Source organism: Gopherus evgoodei, chromosome 4, assembly GCF_007399415.2.
Source record: "Gopherus evgoodei ecotype Sinaloan lineage chromosome 4, rGopEvg1_v1.p, whole genome shotgun sequence".
Classification (NCBI taxonomy): domain Eukaryota; kingdom Metazoa; phylum Chordata; order Testudines; family Testudinidae; genus Gopherus; species Gopherus evgoodei.
Genome location: NC_044325.1, coordinates 104,116,039 through 104,134,223, shown reverse-complemented (window position 1 = coordinate 104,134,223; position 18,185 = coordinate 104,116,039). Strand labels below are relative to the sequence as shown.

General features: G+C 43.8%; 1 protein-coding gene across 10 annotated transcripts in view; it reads right to left on the bottom strand.

Moving 5' to 3' along the window:
- ST5 (suppression of tumorigenicity 5) overlaps nucleotides 1–18,185 on the bottom strand; it is a 299,630-nt gene that overhangs the window by 28,194 nt on the left and 253,251 nt on the right. For all 10 annotated transcript variants that reach the window (XM_030560420.1, XM_030560426.1, XM_030560428.1 and 7 more), the window contains one exon: nucleotides 16,596–16,744. In XM_030560420.1, coding sequence (XP_030416280.1) covers nucleotides 16,596–16,744 — 149 coding nt within the window. The remainder of the gene's footprint in view (nucleotides 1–16,595; nucleotides 16,745–18,185) is intronic.

Here is an 18,185-nt window from a genome sequence, read left to right as displayed (position 1 = left end):
ATTTGGGTAAGATCTGAGATACATATTGATCTGGGGATAAGGGTCAGATCCTTTGCGGTTAGTAAGAACTTCACATATGGTGTATAGGGTTTTCAATAACTTCTCACTATATTAGATTTGGTTGTCCAGGTGGGAACCAAGGGCTGGAATGCCTAAAGGGGACTGTGTTTAGCATCTGGTTAACCAGTGTGGTATTACAGAAGCTCCTGTTACTGGCTTGGTGAATCTAATTATAGAATAAACCACCAGCTTTAGGGATTTGTCTGCTCTATTTCTTGAGTCTGCTCTGTGTGTGGCATTCTCAGTGTGGCCCATTCCAGGCACCCAGGCACAGTAAGCATTAGAGGCGTCCAGCAATAAACACATTCCTAGCTGGGGACACAACTTATTGTTTCATCACACAGAATAAAGAATGGGTAGCTACAGATATGAAAATGTCAGAAAACCTCTCACTCTGAGTGGTTTTAAAGTACTTAACTATGTAAAATTAAACAGATAAAAGTTTTCATTAAAGGGGAATGTGGTTTTACCAAGGCTTCTGTAATAAAAAAAAGTGTAAGAAAGATACATAAATGCTTTTGGAGAGAAAGACATTCAAATGGTTCTTCAGAAATAGAGATTTGGCTCTTCAAGGCTCTGGCATCCAACTGTACTTTGCACAAAGTTCAAGCAAATGGGATTTTTGGCATGAAATTGTCCATTGGATATTGGTCACCTGCTCATGCTCTGTTAGATTTTTTTTTTTTAAAAAAGAGATTTCATAAGTGGACAGTTATCCCCAGCTTCCACAGAGTCATCCAGATTCTTTCTGTAGGACAGTTTTCCAGCATAAATCCATAACAAAAACAGTACTGTTTTGGCTATAATAACCCCAAAGGGTTGTTAACTACAAACCACTCTTCCATACTGGGGCTTTCAGTCCCTATAACTGTTGTTAACACACACACTGATGTTGTCAGATCGGCTGGTGATCACTGCACTTTTAAAGAATCACTACTGGAAAGTTGGAGGAAGGGTTTCTTTTCTCTAGCTGGGAATCAATAACAAAGCAGAAAAAAGGAATGTTCTCATTCTGAAGATGAAAATGGAATCTTTGCAAAAAGTCACGGGGGGTTAGTGAGCAAGCTGGAAAAATGCTGTAACTTAACACACAATTACTGCACTAATAACCAATTCACTGAAAGAATACCATCGAAAGAAAACAGGCCCACTTCCTATCTGTTTCCCATTCATGAGAGAGGGGGAAGAATTTTGTTTTACAAATCACAAATGAGATAAAGAGGTTTTCCCACTGCAGAGCTGTCGCCAAAGTCTCAATAAGCGACATGACTAAATATCCACTGGAACAGGACGGGGGGCAGGAAAGAGAAACAAAACGACAAACTAAACTCTTTGTAGTTTATTTTTTGTAATTATGCCATCAAAATTTGTATGTGCATTAAAATGTCAATAACAGCTTGCTTTCCTCTGATTGCTGTTGAATCCTAAACAAGCAAGGAATTTACACAGCCCAGTTTTTTCTTAAAGTCTCTTGTACCTGACATACGTGTTCTGAGAAATGCCTATTTAACTGCAATGTCTATTTGGCTATCTAGGTTCTAGGCACTCGTCTATCTAGGCACCCATCAGCAAAGTATCTGAGTGCTAGTGTGGATGGGTCAGAATCCAAATGTACCTAGTATAAGTGCATCATAAGGTAGCATGGGAATTCAAGTGCACAATTTCTCACTCCAAAACCTAAAGGAGCAGCTCTATTACACAGTTCCCGACTTTCACAATAAGCCAAAACTCAAGCTAATCCCATTCCAAAACAAGGTTAAAACAAACCAATCCCTAAGAACCCCAACACTCTATGTGACTAGATCCCCCTTGGTGTGCAGTCTGGGACTGTGGTGGACCCACTGTGCACTCGACTCTCTCCCCACCTTTTCCCTGCTTGCCAGGAGCCGAATCCCCCCCACCCCCCAAAAAAGGTAACAAGCTACAAGCCAAAAATTTGCCAACAAGCTACTCACAAGCCAATTAAGCCAAAACCAAGCCCAATTTCTGTCCGTCCCCCCCTCCCCCCGCAGGTTTGGCATGTCTGCTCTATTAGCTCACTTAAGGGCTGATCTCACAAAGTGCTGAAAACCCCAGCACAGGACTGAGCTGCACACACAGGGAACTATGCATTTGACACATTACAGCAAAAAGCAGTGGTGTCCATATACACAACTCAAATGAGGAATGCAGCTATATTTATAGCATAAAGTGAGAAGATACTAACCATCTGGGGTAAGTAGAAGAGAGTGAAAGGGGATGCAGTGAGTTATAGCTACAGAAGGGAAAAGAATTACATATAATATGAAAGTAATTATCAGATGGCTCTGAGACCACTTTAAACCAGTTTGGTATATGTATTTGTACTCACCTCTACTCCACAAAGCAAAGAGAATTGTAACATAAATCTTTTGCAAATTACACTAGAGAGGGGGTGGGACAGGTAAGAGAGACCTGGGAAGACTCTAGGGGATGCATCTCCATATTAAAGATGAGGAAAGCTGCAAACTTCTCTACTTTATGCAAAATACCAGTAAGCCTTGGGCTCTAAGCAAGTTGTCAATATGAGATCTTATACAGCTCCCACTGTAGTCAATGGAAAGACTCATTACTTAAGAGAGCTGGACATTCCAGCCATGAAATATGTTCCGTCCATGTGTCTTGTAGGAAAGAGAATTTCTTCCACTGCAGGCATTAGTGAGTGAAGTTCTCCTAAGGCCTATGCTTAGGGTTGCCAACTTTCCAGGAATTAAAGACGAATCTTTAATTAAAGTTTATGTCATGTAATGAAACCTTCAGGAATACATCCGACCAGAACTGGCGACCTTACTATGCTATGCAAATCAGACTACATGATCACAGTGGGTTCTTCAGGCCTTAGAATCTTTGAATTATTATGCATTCTTCTGGTGGACATTGGGTATGGTGTTTCTAAATCTCTTCCTCTTCAATGCAGTTGAGAAGAAAGAAAGAAAGAAAGAAAGAAAGAAAGAAAGAAAGAAAGAAAGAAAGAAAGAAAGAAAGAAAGAAAGAAAGAAAGAGAAAATTTGCTCCAAGACAGTAAGAATGGTCAACTCCTGGCTTAATATCAGATCAAGCCTGACAGATACAAAGAGAGGATTTATTTGTGTTCTGAGTCTGTCTCCTTTAATCTGCTCTCTGAACTGAGAAAGTGCAAAATGATGTTCAGCTATGCTTGGTGATCAGCCACAGCAAATGCACCCTAGAAAGCAGGTTTCTGGCATGCATTTGCTTTTCCATGGTCAGATTAACTATTGTCATGCTTGCCTCATCATTTTTTATTAGAATGGGAAAGTAAAAGGAGATGTTCAGTATTGGCCAGCGGCCAAGCTGTCCAATGATCCTGCTGTGAATACACTGCACATCATCTCTCTTTGTTCTAACAGAAGAAGGGACACATACAATATTGTTTATCTGCAACAGCCAGGTTGACTTGTTGTTTTTTTTACACCTCCTTATCCACTCTGAAAATACAACCTGACTATTGTAAATGAACACTAGGTAAGTGAACACTATCAAGCCCAGTAATTTGTGGCTGAAATAGAGAATATTTTTTAGAAAGACAACCAGTCTCAACTGACAGACTTCAGATGATGGTGAATTAACCACTCACTCTTGGTAATTTGTAAATTACCCACACTGTTAAAAAAAATTATCTTATTTCCAATTTGATTTTTTTCTAATATCAACCTGGATGTTATGATTTTTGTCTGTTAGATTAAAATGTCTGTAATGTCTTTTCCCTGGGTAGGTGTTTGTAGATTGTGATAAGATTGCCTCTGAACATGGTGCTTTCTGTAGTACGAATCTTCTAGTTTGGTATCATGGCTACTATACCAATGGATTCAGACATGAGAAAAGACTATGGGCTTGTCTGCATTACCCGCATTATTCATGCAGCTGAAGTTGCATAATTTAGATTGTTCCCCCGTCCCGCCCAGTGTAGACCAGGCCTAAGAAAAAATCAAGACTGTGAGGATCCACAGGCAATATTTGCATCCTTGCCACCAGCTGGCGGCTTGCTAGTAACTAGTCAGCTGACTAATGGAACCCTGGTCCCACCAGAGGCACTGCCCATGAATCTCCTGTTTGGAGGAGTGCCCAACCACATCGATTGATCCAGCTGCACTATTTAAGCTAGAAGGAGGCAGAGGAAGTTGTCTATGCAACTAGGTAAATTCCTGGCTGGCTGTTACATTGGACCCTGCCTTCTCATCTGATTCCTGTCTTCCTGACTTGTTCCTGGTCTCTGACTCCAAAGCCAGCTCTCACTTTTGGTTCAGCTCCTGACTCTGACTCCTGGTCTGACCACCCAAACTGTTACCACTCTAGAAAGAGATATTGGAGTTATCATAAAAGCAGCAAAGAGTCCTGTGGCACCTTATAGACTAACAGACGTATTGGAGCATGAGCTTTCATGGGTGAATACCCACTTCGTCGGATGCATGCAGTGGAAATTTCCAGAGGCAGATATATATATATGCAAGCAAGAATCAGGCTGGAGATAACAAGGTTAATTCAATCAGGGAGGATGAGGCCCTCTTCTAGCAGTTGAGGTGTGAACACCAAGGGAGGAGAAACTGCTTTTGTAGTTGGCAAGCCATTCACAGTCTTTGTTAAATCCTGAGCTGATGGTGTCAAATTTGCAGATGAACTGAAGCTCAGCAGTTTTTCCTTGAAGTCTAGTCCTGAAGTTTTTTTGCTGCAGGATGGCTACCTTTAAATCTGCTATTGTGTGTCCAGGGCGGTTGAAGTGTTCTCCTACAGGTTTTTGTATATTGCCATTCCTAATATCTGATTTGTGCCGATTTATCCTTTTATGTAGGGACTGTCCAGTTTGGCTGATGTACATAGCAGAGGGGCATTGCTGGCACATGATGGCGTATATTACATTGGTGGACGTGCAGGTGAACGAACCGGTGATGGTGTGGCTGATCTGGTTAGGTCCTGTGATGGTTTCACTGGTGTAGATATGTGGGCAGAGTTGGCATCCAAGTTTGTTGCATGGATTGGTTCCTGAGTTAGAGTTACTATGGGGCGGTGTGTAGTTACTGGTGAGAATATGCTTCAGGTTGGTGGGTTGTCTGTGGGCGAGGACTGGCTTGCCACCTTAGGTCTGTGAAAGTGAGGGATCATTGTCGAAGATGGGTTGTAGATCCCTGATGATGTGTTGGAGGGGTTTTAGCTGGGGACTATATGTGATGGCCAGTGGAATTCTGTTGGTTTCTTTCTTGGGCTTGGAGTTATCATAGATAGTTCTCTGAAAACAACTGCTCACTGTGCAGTGGCCATCAAAAAATTAATAGAATGTCAGGAGCCATCAGGAAAATAATAGATAATAAAACAGAAAATATTATAATGCTACTAAATCAATCCATGGTACACCCACATTTTGAATACTGCATGCAGTTCTGGTTGCCCCATCTCAAAAAGATATATTAATGCTGAAAATGATACCGAGAAAGGCCACAAAAATTATTAGGGGTATGAAACAGCTCCCTTTGAAGGAGAGATTAAAAAGACTGGGACTGTACAGCTTAGAAAAGAGATGACTAAGGGAGAATATAGTACAGGTCTATAAAATCATGAATGGTATGGAGAAAGGGAATAGGTAAGTGTTATTTACCCCTTCACATAACACAAGAACCGGGGGTTACTCAACTAAATTAATAAGCAGCAGATTTAAAACAGTCATCCGTCAACCTGTGGAACTCATTGCCAGGGGATGTTGTGAAGGCCAAAAGTATAGCAGGGTTAAAAAAGAAATTAGCTAAATTCATGGAGGATACGCCGAACAATGGCTATTAGCCATGATGGTCAGGGACATAATTCTATGTTCCTGGTATCCCTAAACCTCCAACTGCCAGAAGCTGGGACTGGATGACAGGGGCTCAGTCACTCAAAATTACTTTGTTCTGTTCATTCCCTCAGAAGCATCGGGCGCTGGCTACTGTTAGAAGACTGGATGCTGGGCTAGATGAACCATTGATCTGAGTCTGAGTCAGTATGGCTGTGCTTATGTTCTTAAGCCTAAGCCATGACAAAAACTTTCTGAACATTCCAAGTGTAAGAAGGCTGAACGTAAACCAGATGTCACTGAAGGTATGTCTAGACTTGGAGCCGGAAGTGTGATTCCCAGTTCAGGAAGACGTACTCGTGCAAGCTCTCATTGAGTTAACACACTAAAAATACTAGTGCAGACAGGGTGGCATATGCAGCAGGGTGCAGCGGCATAGGCTAGCCTTGCCAAGTACATACCCATGGGGTTCAGCAGGGTTTGTACTTGGCACAGCTAGCCTGTGCCACCGCGGGCCATTGCCATGCTACTTTGGCTACAGAACTATTTTTAGCATGCTAAGTCAATGAGAGCTAGCGCAAGCACATCTATGCAAGCTGAGAATCACATCCCCAGCACCAAGTGCAGGCAAATCCTGGGGCTGAAGAAAGCACACCACTCTACAGTATTTGTTTGGAGAGCCCTAGCCCTCCGTACAGGAGTGCGCAGTGATTCCCGATTGCCCCATAAAGCTTTCTGTGGGATTTTCCTTCCGAAATATTTGCATATTTACACTCCTCAGCATGTTCCTGTCTGGGTCTTGTGACACGTGTGTGTGTGCATGTGCATGTAATTAAGTGTCTCTGCCTGTAATTAAAAGGTCAAAATGAGTCTTTCCCTGGATTTTTCTGGAATGTAAAATCCTTCCATATATTCAAAATACAGTGAGGGGTGCTAAAGGTTTACTTCCAGAACTGCCCAGAATTATCCCATTGGTTGGGTGCCTAGCCCCTGTCTACAAATATGCCTGTTTTGCACTTGTGTACAGTGCAGAGAAAAGATTTAATAGGATTACAACATACATGTGATACAGTGTAAATTAATATTGCATTAGGCTTCCTCTCCTCTACCATCTGGGTGGCAGGTGGGTGTGCTTTGAGAGAGAGGTAGGGAAAACAGACATTGAAACATGGTGTTCTTTTGGAAGATCAGAGCCACCTGTCAGGTGACCATCTAGAAAGCATATAAAGTATGGGTCTAGTGCACACCAGCAGGATTCAACCGGCCAGTTAGTGCTCCACACGCTGGTGCACCCTAGAATTTACAACTGGCGCACAATAACGCACTGTGTAGACAAGTCCTTAGATCTAAGGGAGGAGCAGAGAACATCAACTGAAATAAACGGAAAGACTGCCTTTGACTTCAGTGGACTTTAGATCAGATTCGTGCAACATGACATGGAAACAATCTGTGCAGCTGATAGTTTAAGATATAAGCAATTATAAGGGGGTGAATGATCAGTTTATAAAACTGGAAAAGTAACAAAGGGACATTAACACACGCAAAGGTTTTCTTTCTTTCTTCCCTCCAAAGGTTCAGAAAAAAGGTGTGTGGAGGGTTCTTCTCCAAAGCCTGGATATGTCACCGCTGCACAGGGCCATCCTTAGGATTTATGGGGCCCTAGGCAGTATTATTAAACTGGTGCCCCTATGCCGGATGGCAGCCCAAGCTCACAGCCTGGTGGGGGAAGGGGAGGAGGGACTTGACAGCAAAGGATAATGAGATGCCCAGCCTGCCTCATGGTGGCGGAGAGTCAGGCCTTGTCTACACCACAAAGTTACAGCGCTGGTGAGGGAGTTATAGCGCTGCAACTTAGGAGGTGTACACATCTGCAGGGCATCACCAGCGCTGCAACTCCCTGTTTGCAGCGCTGGCCGTACACCCGTTGAAACTCGGGTGTAGAGGATCCAGCGCTGGTGATCCAGCGCTGGTCATCAGGTGTAAACACTCACCAGCGTTTTTCTTGACCTCCGTGGAATAAACAGGTATCCCAGCAAACCAGAGGAAGCCTCTCTGGTAATCAAGCAGGTCTCCTTCCCCGCGGTTTGCAGGGGGGTTCGGGGAACGCGAGAGCAAACCGCGGGGAAGCAGGTCTCCTTCCCCGTGGTTTGTTCTCGCGTTCCCCGAACCCCCGTGCAAGCAGGTCTCCTTCCCAGCGGTTTGCTCCGGTGTTTTTTGAACCCCCGTGCAAGCAGATCTCCTTCCCCGCGGTGTGCTGTCGCGTTCCCCGAACCCCCGTGCAAGCAGGTCTCCTTCCCAGCGGTTTGCTCCGGTGTTCCCCGAACCCCCGTGCAAGCAGGTCTCCTTCCGAGCGGTTTGCTCCGGTGTTTTTTGAACCCCCGTGCAAGCAGATCTCCTTCCCCGCGGTGTGCTGTCGCGTTCCCCGAACCCCCCTGCAAACCGCGGGGAAGGAGATCTGCTTGCACGGGGGTTCGGGGAACGCGACAGCACACCGTGGGGTAGGAGATCTGCTTGCACGGGGGTTCAAAAAACACCGGAGCAAACCGCTGGGAAGGAGACCTGCTTGCACGGGGGTTCGGGGAACGCGACAGCACACCGCGGGGAAGGAGATCTGCTTGCACGGGGGTTCAAAAAACACCGGAGCAAACCGCTGGGAAGGAGACCTGCTTGCACGGGGGTTCGGGGAACACCGGAGCAAACCGCTGGGAAGGAGACCTGCTTGCACGGGGGTTCGGGGAACGCGAGAACAAACCGTGGGGAAGGAGACCTGCTTCTCCGCGGTTTGCTCTCGCGTTCCCCTAACCCCCCTTGAAGCCGCCCAACAGCGCTGCAGTGTGGCCACATCTAACACCACTTGCAGCGCTGGTTGCTGTAAGTGTGACTACTTTGCAGCGCTGGCCCTATACAGCTGTACTAATACAGCTGTAACAACCAGCGCTGCAAAATTGTAGATGTAGACATACCCTCAGAGTTCCCCGCAGAGACTTCCATGCACTCTCCCTCATGCAGAATGGATATGAAGAAAGTACCTAATTAAAAGCACTAAAATTTGGGAATAAAAAATGTCAGTCACAGGTTTTTTGATATGCCCTGAAGTTTGTCAGAGATTTATTTGCAAAAACTTCATAGTAAGGGTGAGTCAGCTGTCCTGCTGAATACAACATTACATATAATGGAATACATGATGCAGCTCTTCTCTGTTTTACATTTTCTTATTCAGTATTTCTAAGTTGAATTTATATTTTAAATGTACTCAAATCTTAAGCCAGCATTCCAGATTACTACATATTTAACTTACTGAAACAAAGACATTCTTTTAAATTAATCAGAGAGGTTTAGTGTGTTCATAACAATGTTCATTGCTTTTAGAAAAAGGGAACAGTAATTTACTTTGTGTGATCTCCATAACAAGAGACATGGTTATGAAATTTCACCAACTTTAAAAAAAATATGTTTCCAAAGATTTTAGGTATAACAAGGATTTTGTCTTACTAAGGTACTGATTTTGCTGGAGGGTTCTTTTAAAACTAGTTTGTCGGATAGTCAGAAGTAAAGAAAGGGAACTCTTTGTCCAGCTATCTGGAAGGGAAGGACTGTTGTCCCTTTAAGGGCTCTCTTCAGTGGGGAGTGGGGGGAGAGGTGGTGAAGGGATGGACAGAAAGGACAGGAAGACTTGGAAGCACTTTTTTTTTTAACTATAGTAATTAAAATGTGTATTTTAGATAAGGGAGGTCTTTTGAAGGATTTATTTAAAAAACTATGTGTGAAGATCCACACATTTAAGGCTAAAGATGATTGTGCATCTAAAACTCTATGCAAGCATTGTTTAGAAATGTGATTTTATAATCTTCACCAGCTCACTAATGAAATATTTTTAAAGCAAATTTTAAACTAAGGTCCTGTAGACTGACATGTTCTGTGTAAATATTACATTAATGCACAACTGTTTTTGTCAGTTAAGTCAGAAACTGACAGTATAAAAATTTATTTGGGCATAAGCTTTCGTGGACATCTGATGAAATGGGTTCTAGTCCACAAAAGCTTATGCCCAAATAATTTGTTAGTCTTTGAGGTGACACAAGGACTCGTCCTTGTTTTTGCTGATACAGACTAACAGGACTACCACTCTGAAACCTGTCAGTATATACCTTGGGGTTGGCAAATGCCTGTTAAATGGCTTTATTACCCCTTGAATGTCTCTTTAACAGTTTCAATGTTGTGCTAATAGGTCTGGCAGGCTGGAGGTTTTTTCACTTTAACTACTAGATTCCCTCCCAAGGAAGACTCACCAGGCTAGAGCAGCCATCTGTGGGAGCCTGCAGGAAGGGTCAGAACAGGGATAGGAAAACAAGAGGGTGCACACTAAGATCCAGTGGTGCCCCAAATTTTCAGGTGCCCTACGCAGCTGCCTATGTTGCCTATGCCTAAGGACGGCCCTGCTCCTATCAGCTACAGAGGGAGAAGTACTCAGCCCCATCTGGGGTGTGTCAGGGCCAGTGCTACGCAGAGCTCTGGGAGCACAAACAGGCGCTCACAACTTTAAGGGCACTGGGATGGGAAGTACTTTGATTTGAAGGAAAACGGTGAGGGTGGACATGGTACAATCAGATAGCCCATCTAATTGTAGCTTTCAGCAGATATTTGAGTAACTGGAGCTTAGATTCCCTTTCTGTAGGTATTTGTGTTAGTAAAGCCTGACCACTTGAATATCTGTGGAATGCAAACACCAAAAATTGAAATTCATTTTCAAATATGAGTAAACTGTTGCAGAAATTTATTTCCACTATCTGTTCAGCTGCAAGCAGCAAAACAGTTTAATTTATAAACAAATAACCTATTTTTAAAAACCCTAAATGCTAACATGCATAACTAACCAAGGCAACCACTTAATGTTGTTAAAATTCTCACCCTCTTTTCTTCATTGTTAATGTCATCCCTTGTTATGATGCAAATTGTAAGCTCTTCAGGGCAGAGATGAGTATTATTTGTCTGCTAAGCACCATATATACTTGGGGTACTCTGTAAATAGTCAATAACAATTGAGTTCCTTTCATTACACCAGGCTTTTCCAACTTGTATAATGTGTAAAATCACTTGCTGTTTGGAGAACAATTAAATAGCGAGCCACAAAAGGCTTCAATGTTTGACGCCTGAACCCTCAACATTATTTTCTTTTTTAACCTAGATTTTTCTTTATGAAGAAATCAAACCCTTATAAAATCTCTTATATTTCCTGCTCTGGTTCTTGGGCCTACTGACTAGATATATATGATGTGTCAAATTATTATTATTATTTTTTTTAAACACATTACTGGTAACCTCTTTCAGCTTTACCAGTGGTGCTCATAAACAAAACTCACATCAGACAAGACTACAGTCCAAACCATGCAGTTATTAGCTCAGAGTGTTTCATCTTAGACTTCATCCCAGTTTAAGCCATGAAAATCTCAGTAAGTATTGGATTTAAATCCGCTTCTTACTGTCTCTCTCTCCAGGCCTTTGTCGAAGGTCTCTATTATTATTTATACATAGAGCCTAGAGGACCCAAGCGACACCAGAGCCCATTGTGCTAGTAAGAGTCTGTCCCTGCCCCAGAGAGCTTACAATCTAAATAGACAAGACAGACACAGAGTGGCAGGGAAAACAGAGAGGTGACGTTACTCAAATAAGGTCACAGAGCAGGCTTGTGGCAGAGCCAGGAATTAAACGCAGGTCCCCTGACTCTCAGTCCAAGGCCTTATCCATGCTACCTCTGGCTCATTTTTTGAGTACTTAGAAGTTGCACAAAATGAAGTAACAGGGAAAATCTTTGCTTTGTAATGGGTGGAGTGGCATAGCTGTGAGGGCATCAATTCCCCCAGCAATCAACAGCAGTCAATGGATCTGTCCATCCTCATTAATGTGGCAGCCATCCAAATTCTTAGGTCTTCATGGTCCAGATGAGTGACACTTGGCTTCCTCTGCAGCATGGGGAGCCAGTCACTTGCTAGCAGGGGCGGCTCTATGTTTTGCTGCCCCAAGCACGGCAGTCAGGCGGCTTTTGGTGGCATGCCTGTGGGAGGTCCGCTGGTAACGTGGATTTGGTGGCATGCCTGCGGGAAGTCTGCCAGTCCTGTGCCTTCGGCGTACCCACCAGTGAGTTGCCACCGAAGCTGCGGGACCGGTGGCCTTCCCACAGACACAACGCCGAAGGCAGCCTGACTGCCGCTCTTATGGCAACCGGCACACCCCCCCCCCCCGTCCACACACACCTGGCTTGCTGCTCCAGGCACGTGCTTGCTGTGCGGTGCCTGGAGCCGCCCCTGCTTGCTAGGGTTATCTGGATATATGTCACTCAATAAATTGCCTGTCATTGCAAGGCCCTTGGGCATTGGTGCACCTTGGTCCCTTCTGTTTTCTGCCTGTGGCATACAATAATTCAGTTTCCAAAGGGCTGTAACACTTTGGCTTAGTGAGCAGGTGCTAGGTGATGTTTAATGAGCTGTAATGGACAGGAGGTCAGTCTAGATAACTTGGTGGTCCCATCTGGCCTTAAACACTATGACTCTAATATATGCCAAAAACCCAAAATAAGGTATATAACAAAACCAACAATCCATAACAGAACAGGGAGCACAGATTGCATTTTGACCAGTAATTTACATAGACAGAGTTACTGCTAGGCTTGTGTGTGACAGAGGTAAATATAAATCCAAACAATACTGAGATGGTCTTTTTCATTTCTAATTTCTGTTTGGCCATGTCCTCCCGGTTCTGCATGAAATATGCCCAGGGGAGAAAGTAATATTAAATTCTTACCGGTACAGGGGCCTGGTTCCAGAAGGGGCAGGGCCAGGTCAGCCTCCCTCAGGCTGCACTGCTTGGCCCACACCACCCAGGGCTCCGGCGGTGATTTAAAAGGGCCCGGGGCTCTGGCCACTGCCGCAGTAGCGGTGGGCCCTTTTAAATCACCAGCGCCCGGGGCAGCTGCCCCTCCCCCGCCACTGCAGGGCCGACAACGGGGGTGGGGAGGAAGGGGCAGTGATGTTTGAGGAGGGTCCTTTGCCGCGGCAGCGCTTTCACGTTGGCTGCATAAGGGCCGATACCGGTCCACTTTCACCCCTGAATATGCCAAAAGGAAACACAGCAGCTTTTTGTCCAGTGAAAACCTCTGTAAGGCAGGGCTCTCTTTTCCCCTCTGTGTTGTGGGGCTGATGGGACTGAGGGGGCCTTCATGTAACAGCCATAACACGTAAGGAGGCTGAGCTTCCATTGGAAACTCCCGACTAAACCCATAGCTCTCTTGCAATCTGTGCAAAATCTGGCTGCTCCACCCAGTCCTTAGCTACACCAGCACTGACAGCATGGATGTCTTCCATGCCAAGCTGCCACTGTCTCCCTCAGAGGAGACTTCAATGTGTCTTTCCCCCTAGGTAATATGCAAAGGTATTTTGCCACATTTGTTAGGCCAGTCTTCCGGAAAAAGCATGCCACAGAAAGGCTGCTTCCCAGCGTGGATCAGCATTCACATCACCCTCCCGTCGGTACCCAGCCCAAGATGAGGAAGCTAATGATCCCAGCAGCGGATCAAATTCAGTGATAAATCCTTGTCATGTGCTGTGTGAGGCATTTTTTGCATATGCTTAGAAGAACAATCTCAACCCCTCAGAATTAGGCCATGCCTCCATCAAATGCCTCCCTGTTGTGGATTTAGTGCTCAAACCTCCAAGGTGCACCTGAAGTCAATGGGTTGAGGGTTCTCAGCGGTTTGCATAGGGGTCCTGGGGAGCTACAGAATGATGACAGTTCTTCGCTGAACCTTGTACCCTCTATTTGCTCCAGCACTATTCTGTGCAAATTGTTCTCCCCCCCGCAGCATTATGTAATAGAGGAAGCCATGGGGCCATGTCATTCTGAGAAGTACGAATGCAGTGGTGCATATGGGGTCCACTAATATTGTTATATAACCAACAAAACAAAATTGTTTAGTAACAATATAATTAATAACACTGTAGAGAAACAGCCAGAAGGAACATAAAATACATTTTGAAAGCCACCTGACACTGATATCAATGATGCAACTTACAGCCTTTGAAAAGACTGGAGAAACCCTGGATTAGCGGAACAATCTTCACCATGGGTTTACATGAAATTAAATCATTCTGAATGGTCAATCAGACTAAGGGTTACCAACGGGATGAGTGATCTAATAAAATCTTCATGTTGTTTTAGACAGCAAGACATACTGCTAAGGAAGGCATGTTATAACCTGAAAAGAGTCCACAGCTTTAAGAAATTATCCCCCAAAGGTTGTAAAGCTTTTACTATGCAAAGTATTTTTGCTATTATATACGCTGGCGACCACTAAGTGCAGCTATTATTCCTGGCGATCATTCAGAGAAGGACAGGGTTGATAAAGCACTTAGCAGAGTTTGTTTGGCTAAATCCATCTGTCTTTTCAACCACCCGTACATTCCTTTAGGTCCTTTTAAGGGATTCTGGATGTTCCTGAGTGTAATAAATGGACGTCTTTATTTTTATTTGCCATTGTTTATTATTTAGCATGCTATGACTGAACATATCTCTCAAAGTGTTTACATGTGTTGGCATTGATCACACTTGCATCTAACGAAAGGCTGGATTGGGTCTTATTCCAGTGGGAGACAATGGGGGAGGGAGGTACAAGACATCCCCTCTGTCTTGCAGGGCCTATGTAAGAGCCATGCCCAATTGCCATCCCTGAGCTTGGGGAGCACAAGGACTGCTCCCTCCCTATCACCTTAGGGGAGCGCATGCCCCAAAGGAGGCAGAGAGGAGGTAGGACAGGTGCAAGATATGCCCCTGAAGAGGTGTAGCAGGGAGCACCACTCATGGACTGTGCCCAAATGGTACAGTTGAATCTTAAGCAAAATCTCTGCAAGGAAATGGATTCAGAGTTTGTAAGGTCACCTGGGGAAAATATCTCAACCAGATGCTAGTGGCAATATTAACCTTCTGGTTCTATGAACTGTACATGTACCTGAGTCAACAGAAAGACAGACATAGGGCACTTAGTGACAGTATAAGAGGCAGCATGGTCTGGGAGCAAGGAACACTGGAGTTCAAATCCTACTGCTATCAAGAGACTTTCTCTATGGCCTTGAACAAGTCATTCAATCTCTCCAGACCTCACTTCCCTCCTCTGTAAAATGGGGCTAACAATATTTATCTGCCTCACTGCATTTTTATGAAACTCAGCTAATGTTTGTACAATGCTTTGAAGGTGCTAAGTGAAAAGTATTGTCACTATTATTAAAGTTTTAGCAATACTAGGGTGTTTTTCTAATCTAAGCATCTTTGCTATTATGTGACTATGCTCCTTAAATTTCAGTGTGGAGGGGAATGACACAAACATTCTTGCTGTGGGGTAAAATATAGCAAAGTAATACAACATTTTTTTAATTTTTTTTTTTTTTACATTTCTATAGATCCTTTCATTCCAGAGGTACTCCATAAATTATGTGCAAAGATCATTGCTGAAATGCACCCACCTCTGGGGTGGAGGGTAGCAGTCCAACAGATTACCAGTGCACAACATAGAGAAGGAAAATTTTGGCTCAGGAGATTGTGGCAAACCTCTTCACATACAAATAAGTGCCATAGATTTTTAATGTCCAAATGACAAGACCTTGTTTTTAACAATCTCCTTTGAAAGGTCTCGAGACCGTAAACTGGGCGACACTTTACACAAGAAGGAACAGATACATTGATCTTAATGGAATTTGAACCTTTGTTTTCAAATAATCTAGGTAATTTAAGGTTTATGCTTATACCACTAAATTAGACCAACACAGCAAAGTCCTCAACTAACCCAGGTGTTAAAAATCCAGGTGTCACTGTAACTACTTGTTAATCTACTGGCAAGGCAGTCTGATATATCCCTAAGTGTATGAGAGTCAGAGGATATCTTTAAGAAACAGCCAACTGTGGCAGCACTAAACTAACGGAAGTTCTGCATGCCTAGCCATGACAGAATATACAGCTGAGCTCACTTCTGGTCCAGTGACTATGCATGGACACTGGGAGACGGGAGACCTAGGTTCTATTCTAACTCATTCTGTAACTTTTGGCAAATGTCTGTTGATTTTGGGTGCTTCAATTTCTGGAACTCCTCTTAAGGTTACTAAGGCCTGATATTCAGAGCTCCCATTGACTGCAGGTGCCTGTGCTCATTATATCTGGAAATCAGGCCTTACAGGTCTCAAGCTGGGTACTCAAACTCAGTGAATGCATGAAAATTTGAGCTTCAATTGACACTGTGCCTCAGTTTCTCCATTGTAAAACGATGATGTTACCAATCTTTGTAAAGAGCTTGGAGAGCTAGGGATGAAAAATAATTATGTGAGGGCAAAGTGTTGTTTAATTAGGGCCTTCCCCACTGCTTGAGCCAAGCACAAGGGCAAGACTGTGCTCTTACGACTGCAGAGATTGTTCATGGATAGGTAAATGTTTTTATCCCCACTTTACCAATGGAAAAACTGAAACAGAGACATGTTAAGTGTCTTGCTTCTAGTAACAGAGCTGGTTCTATTCACCAACTGCAAGCTACAAATAATTTCCACTAGAATCAGCAAGAGTTATTTTAGTGGCTCATCTCATGTCTGTGGAGGGAGAAGCTTGACTTCCAGCAATCCCCTTCTCCATCTCTGAATGCCCTTTGTATCATCAGACAATGCTGGCTCCAACAATATGTTATAGTTAAAGTTCCTTTGCCACTTACTTGAGCTTATCTGCTATGAAGATCACACGTCGCTCCAGCAGAAGGGAAGCAAAGATCCTGATGATCTGTCGTACACTGAGACACTTGAATAAACATTCAAAGTCCACGTGTTCCAGACGTGAGTCCATCGGACGCCGAAGCTCTATCACCTGAATGCATTCAAAGAAATGTAAGTTAGTTTAACTGGTCAGGCTTCACTAGCTCTTCAGATGCCTTTCACCCATGCACAAGCCACATGGCGCTAACTGCCTCATTCCCTGTGCTGAGGAGATAGGGGACTTTCATTCTCACTCTCTCCTTTGCAGAGAAACTAAAAGGAGATGCATGCTCCAGAGCAGCATTCTGTTGCACACCTCCTCACCAGGTTATGCTTGCAAATCTAATCTGCCTCCCAAAAAGAAACTCTGTGCATTAAATCAGCCCTCATTTGCTAGGATGAAATAGTCCTGCTTTATAAACATCCACTTTGAAAATGGGCAGCTCGACTGTGTCAGCAGCATACAGCAAAAACCGGAACTTGTAACTGTTTGTGGGGAGTGAGGATCATGGCTTGAATGGCAACATCTGACAAGTTCCACTCTGTCCTCGTTTCCATGCTGAACCCATCCCCTCGCATCTGAGCCCCTTTCCTCAGATTTATTAGGTTGATTTCTTCATCTAAGATTTTAACCTGTGGAATTGCATGATCCCTTTAACATCCAGCCCTGTGTGAGCCAGGTTTAGGCTGGGACTTCAAAGATGGTTGATAGAAAAACAGAGAAGGGTAAAAACACATAGAAGAGTGCAAAGGAAGGAGAGAAAGAGATAGAAGGGCAGGGCAGCAGCTGATGACCTACTGACATTTGGAGGAACTAGGGTAAACTCATTGGAAGTGGACAGCTGCAAAATACTGCATATGACCAGACTTTACCAAAAAAGACCCCACTCCTTATACTCTACATAATATACGTATTATTTTTTGTCAGATTAAGACCTAGTTGAAATCTCAGAGAACACATCCCCAGGACCATAATCATCTCTTATACTATCCATCCTCCTGTGTATCCTAAAGCCACCGCCAACGTATTGGTATAAAGTATTTTTATGCTTTCATACCTACAGTTCCAGATTCTATTAACATTATAGTATTCGTTTAAAACTGAATTAGCCCTTGTGAAATTGCTCCAAAACAACACTGCAGTTAGCAGCAGAGTGCAGGAGAGTGGAAACAAAATGGACTGATACCAGTTCTTTTGTGATGCCGTTGTGCTCAGGGACAGGACAGGAACAGTTATGGTGACTAGATGTCCCGATTTTATAGGGACAGTCCCGATTTTTGGGGCTTTTTCTTATATAGGCTCCTATTACCCCCCATACTCTGTCCCGATTTTTCACACTTGCTGTCTGGTCACCCTAGGAACAGTCAGAAGAAAATCACTGTTGCATCCATATTGTGTAGAGTCACATTTTGTGATTAGATTTTTTTAAGAAACCCAAAATATGCAAACAAATATTCTCCCACTGTAATACCACATATCCACCACCCTACCACTGCTGCAAAAATCAGCAAACATACCATTGTTGAGTGATTGTGTTTTCCTGACTGATACT